A 21,206-nucleotide genomic window follows, 5' to 3' on the forward strand; every position below is an offset into this window, starting at 1 on the left:
ATAAAATAATACAATGATACCCAAAAAATGAAACACTTTTTTTTCTATTACTTAAATATTTATTTTACATGTAAAATTATGTTATAAGAAATTTTTATGATAATCTTTATTTTTTATAAATAATTATTTTATTTAATATCATTATAAGGATATACAAAAATTTAGAGAAAAAGTAATACAAGTAAAATATTAGTACGATATACTTTAAGTACCTTCTTATCTTCAAATAAAATTCATTTAAAATAACATCATTAAACTCTTTTCCCATAAAAAAATATTTTTGAAACCTCAATGTAGAAATTTTTTGAAAGTATTCTATTTTCAAAAGTTTTTAACTTTTTTTATTTCCTGGTTGCAGCCGTTTGGCCCCTACTTTCCTATTACTTTAAATCTAGATCTTAAAACAATGAAAGAATAAAAAAATATTTACTAATTAAAAATTACAATATTACAAATAAAGATTAGAAAGAGTTTAAGAAAATTAATCATTTTAAAAGCTCCCATTCAGAAACCATTCTCTTACTGACTTTTATAAATCTTCTTTATATATATAATTATTTTCTTCTTCTCTTTTCCAATGCCATTACATCTTATTTAAGGTCCTCCTCATTCTCAAATGTAATACCACTGCTTTCAACACCATTAGCATCTGGTACTTTAATTTTTTTTACCAACCTTAAATATTCATTATCCATTGAACGAATAAGACCATTTTGAAGTAACTTTTGAAATAAATCATCATCACCATCCTCGTATGCTTTTAGTATACTACCACATAAAGCAGCTTCTTGAGACAATTCAAATCCCTCAGCTTGGAAACATCTATTAAGTAATTTTGAGGTCTCAACTGTATCTTCCTTAGCCAGACCTAATAAAGTTAATGATAATGATAGTTGACCAACTTTAAGAAAATCTTTTGTTTCAAGATACTTATCAATTTCACTATTAACAATTTTAATTGCTTTGTCATATTTTTCACTTCTAATATATAAATGTGCCAATCTATTCATAAACTCAGCAGCCATCTTACTTCTATCTGTTTGTTGGACTAATGCTAAACCCTTTTCATACATTGTAATAGCTGTCTCCGGGTCTGAGTATTCAAACCATTTTGCACATTTATCAATGGTTAATGATGCTGTATCCATACTACCAGAAAGAACATAACTTTCACAAGCCTCCTGAATATACTTGGCAGCAATTAAATTTTCTTTCAAATCCTTACATATTGATGCTGCGTTTTCTTTTGCCTTAGCTTCATGAAAAAAATTTCTATTTAAATTATGATTTTTAGATGCATTTAAATAACAATCTCTAGCATTTTTTAAATCATTTGCATTTTTATAACAAATTGCAGCACGTTCATATTCAATTGCAGCCATATCATAATCAGGTTTAAATTTCATCTTTATGATAGATGTCTTTAAATGCTCTTCAGCTTTTGCTATACATGATTTAGCTTCTTTTATTTTACTATCATTACCACTCATCGTTTTTTATTTTATGTAATTATATACTATTTATTTGTTTTAGACAAAATAGTAGGGTTTTTTTTTCAAGTTGCTAATAAAATCTGTAAAAATAATGTCAATTTTAATTTACTAAGATACAAATGATAGAAGATAATCATTAAACAAAAATAAAAATCGTTTAACAAAACCTACAGCAAAATAATAAAATAATAAACAAATTTTAAAAACATATTTTTTTGAACTATACAAAAATATTATTTATTATATATTTTATAGAGAAAAAAAAAAGTTCTTTTTACCATTAAATGTGTACCTCCCATAATTAAATGAAAGTGTTAATATAATTATTAGTGAAAATTTTACATATGAAGATATAACGATATTAAAACAAGAACTCAAACATATATAAATATATTTCATATATGTTGGTCTGTTTTCACAAAATTAAAGAAAATAGAAAATCAATATGTACACTATTTAAAAAGTTATACATACACATTTTACCAGTCCAAAAACTGTATATGAGAAAGTTTAAAATTAATATTTTAGAGAAATATTTATGAAGGAAAATGAATACTTAAATATAAACATAATAAACACAACGTGAATTGGTAATGAAAATATAATTATTAATAAATAACATAAATTAATAATTTCTCGATAACATTTGTTAACTTTACATAAAGCATAATGTAATAAGTGTATCTCGGTATCAAAAACTCTTCGCCAAAAACGGCATTTTAAAATATTCCTCATTCTACAAATTCTGTTGTGTATATGCATAATTTGATATATCAAATGAAGAATGTTTTTTTTTAGGTAATATTCCAAATTTGTTAAAAGGTTACCGCCCTCTGATGATACAGACTGATGATGATTAGGTAATTTATAATAATAGCATCAAATATGAAGCAGCAGGAAATATCATGTATATTATGTCGAATGATTAACGTAAAAAGTTGTATAAAAATAAAAAGCATTAAAAAGTATAATGAATAAAGACGGCACCACAGGATTGAAGGTGATTATAATGATGAATCTATATTTAGATGAATTGGTAAAAAGTTGATAAACATAAAGTTTAGATTGAAAAGGACTTGTGTTTTTTTTTATAGCAAATGCATTCTGAATAAGATTCATGTATTGAAATTACCATTGATACTGAAAAGGCAGAGTGTGGAAGTAAAAAAATAATAAAAAAAATTTTTGTTGTTTTGAGTTATATGAATGAGTAATGCTATGTAGATAGTTGATAACAAAAATCGTACAATATGACTTGGTGAATAATGAATGTACGTTAAGAATATGATAATAAAACATCAAAAAAAAAATAATTACAGTTACTCGTGAAAAGTAAAATGATAATTTTTTACGTACTAAAGTGGGATATTTATATTAATAATCAATCAAATTATAAAGTGTATAAAATCAACTTAACTAAGGATATCAATTAATATATTATATATATAGGTATAGTAGTAACAATTAAGAATCTCAGTAAGAATTATACCTATATCCTGAGTTTTGCAAAAAACTTACACTGCTACCAGGTGCCTGATTTATACCAGGTCCGTTAGACATCATGTTTCCTTGTGGCATAGTATAGCCGGGCTGTTGCATTGGAACTGGTTGGCCCATCATACTTGGAGCAACATTTTGCATATTTTGTTGTTGTTCATTTGATCTCATTAATCCTATGCTAGCAACACCCAAACCAAGTCCTAATCCCATTATATTGTATTTAGTTAAAATCTGCATCGCAGACATAATTTCAGCAACAGCTGGTTCATTAAACCCATGGCCACGAAGTGTACATTGAAGTCCTTCAAGGAAATTAATAACATCCATATTTCCGAGTCCATTCATTGGATTAAACTTTTGTTGATTAGGTGGAAATTGACCACCATCTTTATTTCCTTGCCAATTATTCATATTTGAATTTGGATTACTAGAGAAATTACTAAAGTTTTGTGTTGGAACTTGAGCGAATGATCCATTATTATCATTGGAATCTTTGTTATCAAATGGTTGATCATGAAGAGGATCCTGGGCAACTTTTTCAAGAACCCTTTTAACTGCATCAAGAAGAACCTCACGGTTGTCATGACCAATTGTAACTACACGTTCAGTAGATGTCTTAGCTTCAGCACTTCCAGCTTTTGGATAAACTTGAATATTAGCACCAGTGTTATCACGAATCTCTTTAATATTACTTCCACTTTTTCCAATAACCATACCTGCTGATGTATTTGGTACAAGAAGTTTCATCATCTTTCCTCTTTCAACACCTTTAAGATCATAGTTATCAGAAGGAGCATTTGGATCAGATTTTTCTTTAATCTTATCAATAATAACATTCATAACTTTCATTGATGCATCAATTTTGCCTTTAACAAGACATATTCTTTCATTTGTACCATGATAAACTTCTTGGTTTTTGGACATGTGAACTCTACAACCAGAGTCATTCTTTAAATTACGCATAGTTTCTCCTCCTTTTCCAATGATAGCACCAACTGCTGAGGCAGGAATAAGAATTTTTATTGCCACAGAATCTTAAAAAAAAAATACATGTAAACAACAAAAAAATAAATAAAAAAAAAATACCTTTGTCCATAGGTAATGAATTACCTCTTTTTGCTGGTGGACCTCCCTTATCATTATTTTGTCTTTTTTGTGCGTTTCCTGACATATTATTAGTTTCACACTTAACAAGGTTATTTGACATAACTTACTATTCTATAAATAAAACAAAACCTAAGGTTGGAATCTAATAATAGGGGAAAAGCGATAGACTTAATGAGTAGAATGACCTAATTATAAAAAGTATATATACAGCAATCGATAACAACAGATGTTGAGAAAAAGCAAACTGTCATATTGTAAGATGACACACTAAACGCCTAAACTTTGGACAACTCATCTAGTATTTGTTATGGATTGTGTTTTGTGAGGTGTGGATGAAAATGACAGATTTTAAACAGTATGAGGAAAGAAAAAAAGTAATTGTTCGTTTTTTTAATTTATAATTATTAAAATGTGTAGAAAAAATAATAAATATTTTAGAAAAAAAAAGTGGCAAATGTTTGTGCCAATAAAGGGGGCGCAATTACTCTTGTAAACATGGAAAGTGATTTTATCGTTATGGGACTCGACCACTCCGCCTTATTTGTTGGTAAAATTTATCTATTAGGCCCATAGTACCAAAAAGTGTGGTTGGAAAATTTTTAAAACTTTACTTTTATTACATGTTTACAATAAGCATATTTTAAAATATTTATAGAGATAAGTTATCAGGCAAAAGGGTCATGATCAATTATCCATGTAACTTGGGTACCATTTTGTAACTTAATTGAAGATGGCGGGTATTCTTTATTATGGTTTATTAGTATCTCTTTAATAGCATTCTTCTTATTTTCACCAGTTGCCAGAAAAACAACTTTTTTAGCACTATTTATAACAGGAATTGTTATCGTAACACGTCTTGGTGGTGGTTTAGGAGAGTCACTAATTGGGGCAACCCATTTAACATTTTCCTCAACTAATTGATGGTTGGGAAATAGTGAACATGTATGCCCATCTGGTCCTAGACCAAGAATTAACAAATCAAATATCGGAAAACCTGTTTGTGAAATTTCCAGATTTTTGTCTTTTTTAAGTATCTCTTCAAATTCCTCTGCGGCCAATTTTTCATCACTAAAATTAGTTATTGGAATAAAGTATTTCTCAAAGTTTTTTGGTAGTAGTTTTAAATATTCACCACAATTTGAATCTTTGTCATCTAGTGGGACAATTCTTTCATCAACCATAAAAAATTTAACATTTTCCATTGGGAGATTTTCCTTATTTAGTTGATTAAGTGAGTCACTGACAGTTTTAGGCATAGAACCTCCAGATAATCCAATGTAAACTGCAGCTTTATTTTTTCCATTTTCAATGGTCTTTCTAAGCAAGTCTTTTATGTAAGGAACAATTTCATTTGAAGATAATGTGATTGTTGCCATTATATATGATGTTTAAGATTCTGGAATAATAAGCTATTTTAAATAAAAAAAAATAAGGTAATATATGGTAGAATCTATGAATAATTAGGTTAACGTGTAATGAAATCTTCTCAACACGATGTTGGTATGATCAATAAAATAATAAAACTTTGGTACTATTCAGTTTTTTGAAGGGCCATGTTTTTCATTAAAATATATAACTAAATTCTTGTTTATTATTTTCTAATGATTTATTAAAACTTTTACTAATTGTTTTTTAACTTTTCTATGAAAATTTTTGTTTATTATTAATTTGTTAATATTTAATTATATTTTCTTTATTTTTGGAAGAAAATTATTTATTTTAAAGACAAAAAAATACTCTTCACAAAAAGAATGTCAATTTTATGAGATAATATTTTAAAAGTGTATTGTAAAAGAAAAATAATAATAAATGAATATGTTTAATGAAATTAGCAACATTTTTGAAAATAAAGTTAATAATTATACCACAGATTAATGATTTAAAAAAATATTAAATTTTATATTAAAATAGCAATCAAAAAAGATTGATAATGTAAAATAAGTACGATAACAGAAGTTTTGTTAAAAATTTTAACATCTTGTCAATCATATAAAATTTTATTTCAAAGAGAATAAAATTAAGTATAAAATAAGCTGTTTAATGATAACCTTATGTCGTTGTTTCTTTCAATGGTAAAAAGTATAACGTATAAAATGAATATAAAGTAATAGTATAATAGTAAGTTTTATTCTGGTATAAAATATAAACAAAATTTAAACTATTTTTTTAATTCATCTTTATTTTTTATCATTTTGCAAGTACTTTCATTTGTGGTAATATTTATAAGATAAATATATTGTAGACTGTATCACCAATTTTCTTTATAATAATATCAATGTCACTAACAAAAATAATTTGCAATTATCTGGCCACTTTTTTATTTTATAAATACATTTCTGTAATTTGATCATTTTTTACACAATTTTAAAGATAGATTAATATATGTATTGATAAAAGAGAATTGAACCATAAATAATTTGCTTTTTAAAAAATATTGTTAAGGTAATCTGAATTTATAAAATTGGTTAAATTTAAAAAGATTTTGTAAGGATAAGAATAAACAAATGTTAAAAAAAATAAAAATTTCTGTTGGTATTTTTAGCCTTTTAAAAGTATGTTTGATTATATGCAATACACGAAAGTTATCAACTATCAAATTAAGAATTTGAAATATTTTTTGTTAATTTCTGAACCTTTGTAGAAGTTGAAAATATTTAAACACAGAAAGAAAAAAGGCTCATTTTTTATGATAATAGATTAATTTTATTAATAAGCAAAAAAAAGCCAGAAAAATTATTCAAATTTTCGAGTGATAATTTTTTTATATTTGCAAATATAAAAGCATCGCGCATTATAATATAAAGACGATAATTTAATGGATAAAATTTTTAAATTCAAGAATATGAATATTTATGAAAAGTGATAATAAATCATTCTTTTTGCCAAAATGATCTAAAAGAATTCAAAATTAGTGTTTTTTATCTCTAAATAAATCGTCTTTTAAACTAATTTTGAAAGAAGAAAACCATTATTCAACTTCATATTCATATGATAAATTTTAATTGTGATGTTAAAGTATGGAGAACGATGAATATTTATGAAGAATTTTTGTCTTTTATTATATATTACTTCAAAATAAAAAAAGAAGAAAAATTTTGCAATCAACTTCTAAACATTTTTATAAAAAAAATATCTTTAGACTTTTTTTTTATCTTTAACCACTTTCGAGATATGAAAAATGATGACAATAAATTGAGCGCGCAAAAATACCACATATCATATCTCAAAAACTATTAAAAATAAAAAAAAAGTTTCAACGTAGACTATGGTTTAAAAGTTAAAAGAAGTCCAGCGCATATGGTTTCATACTCATAGGAGCTCATTTGTTCGAGTTATAAGTTCATGCTTGAAAATTTTTCAAACAACGTTTTTTCATCATATCTCAAGAATGATAGGTCGTATAAACTTTAGATCACTTTCAATGAATTTCCCGTAAAAAACTGATCTAGAATCATTAATTTAATTTTAATATTTTTAATAGTATCACAGAAGTCGTATTTTTGTTAAAAATATTCCCTACTTTCGCCTTCAAATTTTGGATGGCTGTAACTTCTTAACCATTAATTTGATTATGGTCATGATTATATGCAAAATTCATTATTTTGAAAGGGCTATCGAATGAGTATAGTGACATTTTAAAATTCAAAAAAAAAGTTTTTCGTATGTTATTTTAAAGGGCCAGGTCGGAAGTTTAGAATATTTTTGAGTAACTTTTGAACTCTGTCAAAATTCATAAAATTTTTGAAAAAAAATTATATATTCTGGAATAATTTTTCAAGAGAAATCGAATGAATCTAATCTTATGGTTATACGATAAATTTCAGCCTAGATATTAAAGAGTCGAGAACAATGAATATTTAGAAAAAATTTCCGTTTTTCATTATATCTCGCTTCAAAATAAAGCTACGTAAGAGCAGTTTTTTGCAATCAACTTCTGAACAAATTTCATATAAGGTCTACCTTCAAAACTTTTTTATATCTTTAACCATTTTTGAGATATAAAAAAATGATGACAAAAAATTGAGCGCGCAAAAATACCAGTTATCATATCTTGAAAACTACTGAAAATTAGAAAAACTTTTCAACATAGACTATATCTTAAAAGTCAAAAGAAGTCCAGCGCATCTGGTCTCATACTCATAGGACCATTTTTGTTCGAGTTATGAGTTCGTGCTTGAAATTTTTCAAACAACGTTTTTGAATCATATCTCAAGAATGATTAGTCCTATAAAGATGAGACTAGCTTTAATGAATTTCCCGTAAAAAACTGATCTAGAATCATTAAATTAATTTTAACATTTTCACTAGTATCATAAAAGTCGTATTTTTATTAAAAATATTCCCCACTTTCGCCCTCAAACTTTAGAAGGCTGTAACTTCTTAACCGTTAATTTGATTATAGTCATGATTATATGCAAAATTCATTATTTTAAAAGGGCTATCGAATGAGTATAGTGGCATTTTGAAATTCGAAAAAAAAGTTTTTTTTTAGTGCACTATTTTTAATGGTCAGGTAGGAAGTTTAGAATATTTTTGTGTAACTTTTGAACTTCGTCAAAATTATAATATTTTCTAAAAAAATTATATATTATAGATAAATTTTTCAAGAGAAATCGAATGAATCTAATCTTATAGTTATACGATAAATTTCAGCCTAGATATTAAAGAGTCGAGAACAATGAATATTTAAAAAAAATTTCCGCCTTTCATTATATCTCGCTTCAAAATAAAGCTATGTAAGAGCAGTTTTTTGCAATCAACTTCTGAACAAATTTCATATAGGGTCTACCTTTAAAACTTGTTTATATCTTTAACCATTCTTGAGATATAAAAAATGATAACAAAAAGTTAGGCGCGCAAAAATACCACATATCGTATCTTGAAAACTACTGAAAATTAGAAAAACTTTTCAACGTAGACTATGCTTGAAAAGTTTAAAGAAGCCCAGCGCATCAAGTTTCATACTCATAGAAGCTCATTTGTTCAAGTTATAAGTTCATGCTTGAAAATTTTTCAAACAACGTTTTTGGATCATATCTCAAGAATAGTAAGTCCTATGAAGATGAGACTACCTTTAATGAATTTCCCGTAAAAAACTGATCTAGAATCACTGAATTAATTTTAATATTTTTGATTGCATCACAGAAGTCGTATTTTTATTAAAAATATTCCCCATTTTCGCCCTCAAACTTTAGATGGCTGTAACTTCTTAACCATTAATTTGATTATAGTCATGATTATATGCAAAATTCGTTATTTTGAAAGGGCTATCGAATGAGTATAGTGGCCTTCTCAAATTCTGAAAAAAATTATTTTCATAACATTGTATTGTGGAAAACTTGAAATTTAGTTTTATATCTATAAGAGAATAATAATTTTAAAAAATTCCAAAAGTTATTTTGAGTATTTCTAATTAATAAAGTTTTTAGAAAAGAATTTTTGCTAACTTCTGATTACCGTTAGAATTTTTTATGAAAAAAATTTAAACCTATAAGTACTACTAATTAATGTGTGCTATTATAATAATTGTTTTGCATTTAAAATTGTAAATCATTATTTGATTATTAAAATAAATAATAAAAACTTATGTATACTTTTAATAAAGCAATTTTAATAAATGTTAGCAATGAAACTTTTATTATTAATACAATAATTTTCACATTTATTAAATTAATTAACCTTAAGATAGCTTTTTAAATCTATTAATTAGTAATCAAGCATACTTTAAATTAAAGATTGAGACAAATTACCCTTTTGTAAATTTGACATATTAGATTGAAATTTATAAATACAAAATAAAAATGTCATTCCGTTTTAAGTTTCTAATGATTGCCGAAAGACAGTAGTTTTAAATAATAGTTTGCTAAGAGTTTTTGATCTGAATGTTATAAAAAGAAAAAAATATTATTATCTAACTAGTATATTCTTTTTCTTCATTTACAGATGTTTAGTATTAAAAATATTAAATCAAAAATTTTAAAAAAAATTTCATTTATAAAAAAGTTATTTAAGCCTTCTCAAAAAGGTATCTATTTTTTTGTTAGTACAGGAGAAAAAGGACAATATTTAAATGTTATCAATACAGATGATAATTTTTTAGACTTTGATATTCAAGGAGAAATAAAAGAATTTATTGAAACATTTTTTCAGGAATATTCTTATCTGTCATGGAGAGAGACAACTATTTTTGAAGAAATAAATGAGAATAACAACACTATATATTTAGAAAATTCTTTTTAATTTAATATTTAGTTTTTTTTTTTAAATATTTTTTTAATTAATTTTTGAATTATAGATTTTAGCAATTTGAATTTCATACAAATATGGATATCCAATTGTTTGTATACCAATATAAACACTACAATAATTTGGATCAAAGAAAACATCTTGTAAAAGTTTTGCTGGATTTTTTGTATCAAGACTAATTTTCAAAACTGTAACAACAAAATTTTTTCTTTCATTCATATCTTTATAAATGTATTTTGCTGTTTCTCTGGCACTTCTATACAATAGGGCATTTTTTGTTGCAATATCTTGTAATGTTGAATTTACGCAAAGAGGAAAACAATAATGAATCTGATCATTTTTATTGTTACATGAATTAGCTTCAAAAAATTTATTTATTTAATTTTTTTTTTACTTACTTATATTACTATCTTTAGTTATTTTTTCATTTTTTATAAAAGACATTTTTTCTTTTTTTATATAAGATATTTTTTTTGAGGTATTAAATAAATCAATATGATATTGAATTTGTACAAATGTAGATGTATTATTAAAATCAATGCAATAATCAGGTCCATCAGGTGTCATTCCAGCAGTACCAATATCTAGAATACCATGACCTTCAGTCCAAAGCCATGTTGTAGGAAGTTTTGATTTATTACATGTCAATACATTTGGTGGCTTTTCAGCATTAATAAAATTTAATAAGTATAAAAATAAAAAAATATAAAATATATTATTAATTTCCATTATTTAAAAATAAAAATATCAATCTAAATGTTTCTTAATAATGTATTATATATAATTTTGATAAGCTTTTGATTTTATTACTGATAACAAATGATAAAAATATTTAATAATATTATTTTAAATCTCCTTTTTTTGATTTTTTTTTCTTTCCATATCCATCTCTTGTTAAATCTAAGTAATCCTCATCACTTGATAAATGTTCATTAGATATTTGATTTTCAGTATAATTTGGATTTCCATATGAGTATACTTCTTCATCTTCAACGGTAAAATGTATTTGATTTTGAGGCATGATTGTTATTGGATGTCTTGGTTTAAATTCAACATTTTCATTTTCTAAATAAACATAAGTTTTAAGAATAACTTTTAAACAATAACAATCAACAATAAATATACTAAATATAACAAATAATCTAATATATTCTAATGTATTTCCTATAAAAAAAGTTTTTTATTAATAATAATATAAAAAAAAAAACTTACCCTCTTTATATTCTAATAAAATATTTTCAGGCATTGATGGCCATATACATCTTAAAATATCAAGAAATAATATAACACCATGAATTGTTATAAACATTATTTGAATAATAATATATGGAATTAAAAAATTTTGATCATTTTTTATATATCCAATATACATTAATAATATACTAATTATTTCTAAAAAAATACCAAAAAGCATTGTTTTTGGATCTGATGAAGAAATGTATAAATATTTATCATATAATAAGCATCCTTCAATAAAATTTCTTAAACATGTTATAATACATATGATAACAATAGCATTCTATAAAAAAAAATTTAATAAAATAATTTTAAATAATTATACTAACCTTAATATGAAATCTTCCACCACAAAAATAATTATTTGGTTTATTAAATGATTTCATATTTATTCCTAAACACATTTCTTCAATATTAAAACTTGACATAAAAGGAATCGAGAACATTTTTCTTTCTAATAAAAAAACGAAACACTTGTCTCAAAATGTAAAAAAGCTATCTTATCAAATTATTAATTGATTTTTTTTTTTTATAAAATCAACTACTTTGTCATCTATAAATACATAATAATAATACATTAACTTTTAATAATAAGATAGAAATAATATTAAATAAATTAACCAAATATAAAATTAAAATAAATAAATAATAATTTATTTTTAAAATAATGACACAAATATAATGATTAGTCAATCGACATTTCTATATTTTATCACCATTTCTTTGTCTCTCCAATAGGAGTACCTCTATTAGTGATAAGAGCATTGTATTTTCTCAAGAAATTATTCATTATTTCTTTGGATTTTTCTACTTTTTTACTATATTTACTGCTATTAATGGTATTTAATTGTTTATATATTGAAAAAACACAACGTGATATACTTTTATGTCTAGCTATAGTTGAATTTTCAATCAAAGAAAGTTTATGTATATCATGTTTTAATCCAGAAATATCAGCTTCTGCCTCTTCACAATCATTAACTGTTACTTTAATTTGTTTTTCAATTAATGTTTTTTGTTCATTACTATGTGTTCGTACCTTACCAAATTGTGCCCGATATTTTAGTGAAGCTTTAGGATCACAAGCTAAAATTCTTTGTGTTGGAAATGACATAATAATACCAGAAATTTTATTACGAGCAATTTGATTATCAATTCCTATATGAATTAAGTCAACTTCTGTAAGATGAAAAAACATTTTTAAATTAATATCATATTTGACAAAATTTTGAATATAATGACTTAACTTAAGCATTTCTAAAATGTCTTTTGGTTTTTCCATAGTTCTTCCCTTTGGATTAGCATATGGTGGTTTAACATAACTCTTCTTGGTATATTTAAATGTACCATTTGTATCAGTATCTCTTTCTTTTTTTGCATCATTTATCAATTCTAACATAACATCATTTCCATCAACTAAATTTTCGCAACTTTCTCCTGCTTTATTAACAGAGTAAGGATTACCACCATATTGTAACATTACTCTAAGAATATTTTCATTATCACACTTACATGCATATAAAGTTGGTGTATTTCCAGTATCATCAACAACATTTGGATCAGCCCCCTTTTCTAATAAAACATAAATACAAGAAATTTGATTATGAAGAGTTGCATAAACCAAAGCAGTTCTTCCATGTTCATTTTGAAGATTACAATCACCTTTATTATCAATTAACATTTTAACAATATTATCATGACCACATGCAGATGCTAACATTATTGCTGTTTCTTTTTTATTATTTACAATATTACAATCTACATTATATTTTAAAAGTAAGTTTATAGTATCAATTTGATTTAAATATGATGCATATAATAAAGGACTCCAACCACCATTATTTTTTTGATTTAAAAAATTTACCATACTACATATTTCTTTTTCATTAAATTTTATTTTACTAACCAAATCCTATAAAATAAAAATTAAATAATAATAATAATAAAAAAGATATAATATATATATTACTTACACGAAATGTATAATAATCTACTGATGCAGCAGTAAAAATATCAATAATATAACTATCGTCAATTTTTAATTCAGGTAATGGTAATTCAAGAATTTGTATAGTATTTTCATTAGTAATTTTAGTATCAGCTTCATCTACACTTAGCTTGTCCATCGTTAGTTTAAAAAACAGAGAAAAGTGATTACCATTTTTGACGTTAGATGTCATTTATATACTTTGTTGTAATCATTTTCTTCATGACAAAAAGTTCTATTTATATTTTTAAAATCTTTCATAAGTATTTTATCTTTTGGTATTATTTTTAAACTAAAATATTATACATAGATTTTAAGACTAAAAATAAATTTAGATAATAATTATGGATATACTATTTATAATTTATTGTTTCACTTATAGCATATAAATACTACTTTAATTTTTTTTTTTTATTATTAAACATTTTTTTAAATAAAAATATTAAAAATAAAGAATATTAAATTTTTTTTTTTTTTTTGAGTAAAACAAAATTATTGGAAATATATTTAATTGTAATATTGTATTTAAATAATGTTACACTTATAATGATTTTTGATTAAAATGTTAATTCTAGATATATACTGTAATTTATAAGGATATATATATATTTTTTTTTTTAATTTCTAAATTATTTTTATTCATTTTTGTAATGATATATAAACTAAATAAATATTTAAAATGTGAGTTTAATATTGTTTGTTTAAATTATTTGATGTAAAAATATTTTTTTTTTTTGTAATATATAAGGGTATTTAAAAATAATTTTAAATGTACTAAACTTGTAAAAAAAATCTATATATATATATAATTATAAAAAATAAATTAACAATATTAATTACAATTTTATGATTTTTAAATTGTGATGTACATTTTAAAAATTATATTTTTACTCTAACTATTTCCTTCTTTAACTTAATATAATTTGAAAAATATATATATAAAAACTAAAATAGAATATATATATAAAAAAATTATTAGATTAAACATCGTATTATCACACTTCTTTTTTAAACTTTTCTTGTCTACTATATTTATGTAAATGTCAATTCCATGTTTTTATTGAAATCAAACATCTTATATATATATATATATATATGTATATATGATAATTTATTACTTTCATTTTTTTTTTAAAAATTTTCTTGATATTATAAGTAGTTAATTTTATCTAAGCTATTATTTTTAAACATTTACCCTTATATATACCAATTATTTTTATTATTTTGTTAGTTGAAAATAAAATGTAATGCTTTTTTTATTAATTTAAAATACATAAATATTTTATTACAATTTAATATAAATTGTAAAAAAAATAAAAACTTTTTATGATAAAATAGTCTAAAAATATATATTAAATTCTAAGTAATCCTGTATTATTGAAGGTGTTAAAAAAGTTATTTTCTTCTTAAATGGCATAATAATTATCCTTTATTCTGGTAAATAGATAGTTTTTTACATGATATTTTATATAATTATACGTTTCAATAAAGTTAATTTAAAGTATCAAAATTTTATTTTAGTGATAATAACAAATTTTTTTTTTTATAAAAAAAAAGTTGATATATAAAGATAACTTAAAAGTATTAACTATTTTAAAGGTTAGAAAGTATGTTATTTGAAAATGTTAAATGATAATATATTTATGTTTTCTAGGAATCTTTTGTGCTTTTCTACTTAAAGTCTAATTACATAAAATTTTTTCCCTAACAACAAATTAGAAATTTAGAAATAACTAATTAGAAAATGGTTGATATATGGCATTAAACAAAACTACACTTAGAGCATAATTTTTTTTTTCAATAAATTATTGCAAATTTTATTATTAATAAACTTTTACTGTAAATAATAATTTTTTTTTTTAAAATAAAAATGTACATTATAAATAACAAAAAATATTATATATATATTATATATATAATAATCAATAAAATTTAATTTATAAAAATGTATAAAATGTTTATCATATTTCAATTTGTAGACTCAATGATCGAAAATTATTATTACTTATATACTTTTTTTTTTTAAATTATAATATTATTGAAATTTATCTAATTTAATCAACATCTACAATGATTTCCTTTTTTTAAAATCTTATCTATTTTCATATTTAAATAATAAATTTCAAGAGGAAGGTGATCTTTTATTATTTGACTAAGACGATAATTATATTTTGAGCGCTTTTCATAACAAGCAATCATCTTAATTTTCTGTCTTATCAAACACCAAGACAAAGGACAAAAGTATTCATTTTCACATGCTAAAAATTAAAAATTTATAAATGACATTTATTATTATAATAAAAAATAAACTTACTTTTTAAATTTTTATATAATTTCTTAGCATTTACCGTACAACCTTCACATAAAGCATGACCACATTCACCAAAATAACATAATTTATTTTCTTTATAAATTTTTTTACATGGTCCCTCACAACGAACATACTTAAAATGATCATAACCATCACTTGTTTCATGTGGTGAAAGAGGAATATGATGAAGAGAGTCTAATAGATCAATAGGTATTTCACTTATATGCCCTTCTTGTAAGGTATCTTCAGAAGTTGAACAACAAATTTCATGCTTCATTTTATTAATTGTATACAATAAGTGCACGTGTTTTCCTTTTTATCATATATGTATATGCATATATATATATATATTAATAATTTGCTTATATTAATATCATTATTTATATTTTACATTTGAATTTTATTCACCATATTGTATTGTCAGTTAAAGTTATTTTTAATATTAACATTTCACTCTTTAAATATTATTTTTTAATTTTCGTTTCACCTATTTTTCAATTACTATTTGATCATATATTTATTAATTCATCTTAATCAACAGATTAATGTCAAAATTTACTTTTATTTTCACTATCATTTTTTTTTTCTGTTTACAATAATAATAATACAGTTATGTAAAAAATTTTTTTCTATCCACTTATCATTATTTCTATTTTTTGATATCAATAATTTGAATATATTAATAATTATAAAATCATTTGGACAGTATGGCACCATTGATTGTAAAAATTAGATTTATAATATATTTATAAAATTACTATATTTGTTAGTTTTTATATTTTATTATAAATTTTCCTATATAATTTAAAGAAATATAACTATTTTTATCTAAAAATATTATATTTAAGATATTTATTATATAATAATTTGTAGAAAAAAAATTTTTTTTTACTTCATGAAATTACCAAACATTATTTAAAAGTTAGATTTAATCATTGATAAAAAAACAGTTACCAACAACTAATTTTATCAAACTAGCCTTTACTCTCACATTTAAAAATGTTAAAACAACGTTAGATAAAGATGTATCACCTATGTGTAAAATGTGAACATGTATATATTTTATTCTTAATTGACAATTGTCATAAGCACTTTCTTTATTCTTAAATTTAATATTATTATTTTTTATCTAAAAAAATGTTCACATAATTTTTTTAAGATATATAATATTTTATTTATACAATTATTTAAAGACTTTCAGTGTTTAAAGCATTTTCCCTATTATTCTTTTTAAATTTTATTATAAAATACCACCAATAGATGATATTTTAATTTAAAAATATACCAAATATTTGTTATATGATTTTCATTATTTTTAACTATAAACATTATAACTAAACACTTTAACTTTATGTTATCATTAAACTTAACTAATTGCTTCTATATAAATTAGTATTATAGTAAACCACACTCTATTAATGAAAAAAAAAAAATATTACCAATAGTTATATTGTTAACATTAAAAATCAAATTTTTCTCTTACATACTAGACTGTTAAAAATTAATTTTTTTTTTATTCAACTTCCCCAAAGATCCAAAAACCATATTATTTAGTTGAGTTATATGCGTAAATTAAATATATTTTTATCAATTTTATGTAACAAAAAATTTTTTATTCAATTTTCTGTAAGTCCATTTATTTCGCCTATGAATATCTTCCATATTTAAAAGATCAAAAACCAAACATGTAGGAAATTTTTTTAAAAAAAAATATATCTTCCCTCATTTTATATATATGTATAAACAAATAAAAATACCACGGTGGAATTCCTTTAAATATATATATATATATATATGTATTCTACTTAACTATTTATAAAGTGGTATAGCTAGAAATTTTAACATACATATTTATATATCATCAGAGATTACAATTTTTACATGGTTAATTATTTTAAACTTCCATATAAAAATATAGAATAAAAATAGAAAAATTTTTTTGATTTTATTTTTGCAAAAAGCCATATGACATTTTAAAATAAAAAAAAAATTTCTTTGTGTTACTTAATTTGTAAAATATTTTTAATTAAATATTTCATTTCTATTTTTCTTATTGATACCATCAAAGATTACATTATAAACTAATTGTATTTTATTTTAAAATGTTGCAAAAAAAAAAAAAATTTTATAATATGTATATATACTTAATTTTATCAGCACCTTACAAAATAAATATGTTTGTGATATTCTATTGAATATCAATCAAAATTGTTAAAATATCATTTTAATTTTTATTTCTCATTACCAAACAAAGTATCATTAATATTTTTATTTTATCACATTTTTTTTTCCAAACATTAATTTTCAACATACTTTAAAATTAAACGTAGCAAGTTTAAAGAAGGGCATCAATTATTTAACAAAAAGTAATGAATAATGAATAACAATTGTCTGATCATTGATATAACTATTTTATTATATATATATATATATATATATATATTTTATCTACACTAGTAGACATTTAAGAATTAATAGTATAAAACAATAAAACGTAAAGAGTATTTTTAATGATACCTAACTTTGACATTATTAATGAAATTATCTACCAAATGTTGTATTACTTTTTGATTAATAGTTTTATTCTTTTTTAACTCATCACAAAATAATTTTAAAATATCATATAATAAATATATACATTTATAAAAACTTTAATATAATAAAATATACTCTTTTTTTTTTCAAATATAACAAAATAAATAAATAAATATATATATATATATATATATTTATATAAAACATTTTTATTTAATTCTCATGAGAATTAAAATCTACATATTTTTATCATAAAAAAGAAAAAAAATATATTGGTTCCTATTAAAATAGTTGGCCACCCATAACCTTTTTAAAATAAATTTTGGCACTTATTTTAACATTACTCTATACTATTATTGAACCCATTTTTATATATATATATGTAACTTCCTTTCTCTATATATATACATCCTCTCAATATATTATATTATGTATGAGATGTTGAGTATTTCAATAAAAAAAAAAAAATCTTTTACATTATATCTACTTATAATATTACTACTGGATAAATATATTATACGTCTTTCCTAAACCCCATTTTATGGTTGATGAATTTATAATAAAAGTGAAAGGGGTTAGCAATAGCCATGGATAAAAGGGATACTTTATATTTTTTTTTTTAAAACAAATATTTGAACAATCCCTTTTTGTATATTACATACTTTCTTCTCTTTAACTTAAAAAATTTTATAATTAAGAAATATATGTTCGAAGTAAAAGTTTAACATTGTAATGTTAGATTACTAAAGTTTGTAAAGATAGAGAAAGTTCTTTATTGATCAAAAGAAATCATATGTTAAATTGATTTAAAATTATGTTTACTTAAATACTTTTTAATACTACTACATAAATACATTACTACATTTTTTTGTATAAAAAAAAAAGTTTAATAATATCTAGAAAAGGAATTTTATTTTTTTAAAAAAAAAAAAAAAAAACAATAATTAAATCCATTCACATATATTTACTATTGATATTTTATACATATTAAACTTTTATAAGAAAATATTTTTATTTGATAAAAATCTTTCTATTATTATCAACATAGATTGATGAAGATTTTAATTTATTTAGAAAATATTTTAAATTATTTTATGATTTTTGTTAAATTTATATGTTATCTTAAAATAATGATACTACAGTTTTAGTTTTAAAAAAAATGTAGTATAAATTATATATACTAATAGTTTTATATTGTTATGATCTATTAAAGTAAGATGCTTCAAAATATCGAAAAATGTTACTAAAACTATAGAATATTTGAAATAGTAATAAAAAAAAATCAGGAATTTACTATATATATATATATATTTTCTTTCACTTCTATTACTTCTAATATTTCTAGATTCATTATTTAAAGAAAAAAAACTATTGACTACGATTATTAATTTATATAGTTTTAATAAATTATGATATTAAATGTTAAGATTTCTTAATAAATGAGAAATCTTACTTTAATTTGTCATAATTTATGAAAAAAAAAATTAGTTATTTTTTTTTTATTGTTGTCCTATTTTTCTACATAAAACACTATTACTCTATGCTTACAAATGACATATATTAAAAGTAATATTTATTAAAAAATTTATAAAGAATGTAATGTACCCATACATTTTTGGGACACCCTGTTTATATATATATATATATATATATAAATAATAAATTTAACTTATATAATTATTTTACATAATATAATAGATTATTTATTATTAATATTTTATTTTATTTTATATCTTTGAAAAAAAAAAAAAATTATTTAAAAAAGTTGTTAGTGTCGAATATATATAAAAATATTTAGTAGATAAACTTTCCATGACGCATAAATATATATATATTTTTATTATATTTTCTTTTTATAATAATAAATAATAAAAATATCAAAGACTATCTTTAATTGAACCTTTTTATTGTGTTATACCTTTAAATTATCTATATATTTAATTTATTAAACCATTCTACTATTCTTAATATATATATGTATATACATATTTATATATATATACATCTTATCATATAAATATAAATAAATATATTCAAGTATAAGAAAAAATTCTAAAAATGTTTTCATAATACTTTTTAACAATAAACAACAAAAGCACAACCAATTTCCGCATGTCTCTTGTTAAAGATAAATGAATATAAGAGAGAAAAAGATTGCGCAAATGATATTTATAAATATGCATATAATCACAAATATACAATATAATGATTTACTTAAAGTTAACTGTAAGTACAAAGAAATAGTTAGTTCCTTTTTTTTTTTAAATTTATTATCAATTATATACTCATATTATATATTCATTTCTGTATCCTTATCTCAATTGTCGTCATTTTCTTATGTATAATGTCTCTGGTAGTTAGTTATGTATACATATATATATATATAAATATGTATGTAAGTAATGATGGGAAGTTTATCAATTTATATTGATGTGGTCAACGATCAATTTTATAAAAAGAGGTATTGTTAAGTTTTTTTTTTTTAGACTGTTAGTGCTTTCATATTATATATATATATATATATTATATATTTATGCGTATACATATCTTATTAGATGTTATTTATTTATTCTGCATATATTTTTTAAAAATGCTTCCTCTTCAACATATTTATATTTATTATTTTTATACAACTATTCCAAAATGCTTCTTCATAATACACTATACTATTTTATTTTTTTTATCTATCATCATTAAGATTTTACATATATTAAAGTTTTATCATTACCCTTTTATATATATATAATATAATATATGTAATATTAAAAGTAATAAATTTAAATGATTATAT

The 21,206-nt window shown here is 21.8% G+C and overlaps 7 protein-coding genes across 7 annotated transcripts; all 7 read right to left on the bottom strand.

The window, feature by feature from the left end:
• Nucleotides 1-590: 590 nt before the first annotated feature.
• Nucleotides 591-1,490, bottom strand: SRAE_1000073700 (Gamma-soluble NSF attachment protein; the record flags this gene model as incomplete). Its single annotated transcript, XM_024647605.1, has 1 exon — nucleotides 591-1,490. The coding sequence occupies one exon, from the start codon at nucleotides 1,488-1,490 to the stop codon at nucleotides 591-593; it is 900 nt and encodes a 299-aa protein (XP_024501666.1).
• A 65-nt stretch (nucleotides 1,491-1,555) lies between these two features.
• Nucleotides 1,556-4,200, bottom strand: SRAE_1000073800 (Pasilla; the record flags this gene model as incomplete). Its single annotated transcript, XM_024647606.1, has 3 exons — nucleotides 1,556-1,573; nucleotides 3,012-4,027; nucleotides 4,080-4,200. 3 exons carry the CDS (start codon nucleotides 4,198-4,200, stop codon nucleotides 1,556-1,558), a joined length of 1,155 nt encoding a protein of 384 aa, XP_024501667.1.
• A 565-nt stretch (nucleotides 4,201-4,765) lies between these two features.
• SRAE_1000073900 (6-phosphogluconolactonase) lies at nucleotides 4,766-5,476 on the bottom strand (the record flags this gene model as incomplete). The annotated part of the gene is made up of 1 exon (XM_024647607.1): nucleotides 4,766-5,476. The coding sequence occupies one exon, from the start codon at nucleotides 5,474-5,476 to the stop codon at nucleotides 4,766-4,768; it is 711 nt and encodes a 236-aa protein (XP_024501668.1).
• Nucleotides 5,477-10,373: 4,897 nt separating this feature from the next.
• Nucleotides 10,374-11,075, bottom strand: SRAE_1000074000 (Hypothetical protein; the record flags this gene model as incomplete). The annotated part of the gene is made up of 2 exons (XM_024647609.1): nucleotides 10,374-10,705; nucleotides 10,745-11,075. The coding sequence occupies 2 exons, from the start codon at nucleotides 11,073-11,075 to the stop codon at nucleotides 10,374-10,376; spliced, it is 663 nt and encodes a 220-aa protein (XP_024501669.1).
• Nucleotides 11,076-11,187: 112 nt separating this feature from the next.
• SRAE_1000074100 (Hypothetical protein) lies at nucleotides 11,188-12,010 on the bottom strand (the record flags this gene model as incomplete). Its single annotated transcript, XM_024647610.1, has 3 exons — nucleotides 11,188-11,510; nucleotides 11,559-11,865; nucleotides 11,912-12,010. 3 exons carry the CDS (start codon nucleotides 12,008-12,010, stop codon nucleotides 11,188-11,190), a joined length of 729 nt encoding a protein of 242 aa, XP_024501670.1.
• Nucleotides 12,011-12,294: 284 nt separating this feature from the next.
• On the bottom strand, nucleotides 12,295-13,708 carry SRAE_1000074200 (Sterile alpha motif domain and Ankyrin repeat and Sterile alpha motif, type 2 domain and Sterile alpha motif/pointed domain and Ankyrin repeat-containing domain-containing protein; the record flags this gene model as incomplete). The annotated part of the gene is made up of 2 exons (XM_024647611.1): nucleotides 12,295-13,494; nucleotides 13,556-13,708. 2 exons carry the CDS (start codon nucleotides 13,706-13,708, stop codon nucleotides 12,295-12,297), a joined length of 1,353 nt encoding a protein of 450 aa, XP_024501671.1.
• A 1,919-nt stretch (nucleotides 13,709-15,627) lies between these two features.
• Nucleotides 15,628-16,157, bottom strand: SRAE_1000074300 (Hypothetical protein; the record flags this gene model as incomplete). Its single annotated transcript, XM_024647612.1, has 2 exons — nucleotides 15,628-15,827; nucleotides 15,884-16,157. 2 exons carry the CDS (start codon nucleotides 16,155-16,157, stop codon nucleotides 15,628-15,630), a joined length of 474 nt encoding a protein of 157 aa, XP_024501672.1.
• Nucleotides 16,158-21,206: the final 5,049 nt, after the last annotated feature.

The sequence above is a fragment of the Strongyloides ratti genome (genome assembly GCF_001040885.1).
Source record: "Strongyloides ratti genome assembly S_ratti_ED321, chromosome : 1".
NCBI lineage: Eukaryota > Metazoa > Nematoda > Chromadorea > Rhabditida > Strongyloididae > Strongyloides > Strongyloides ratti.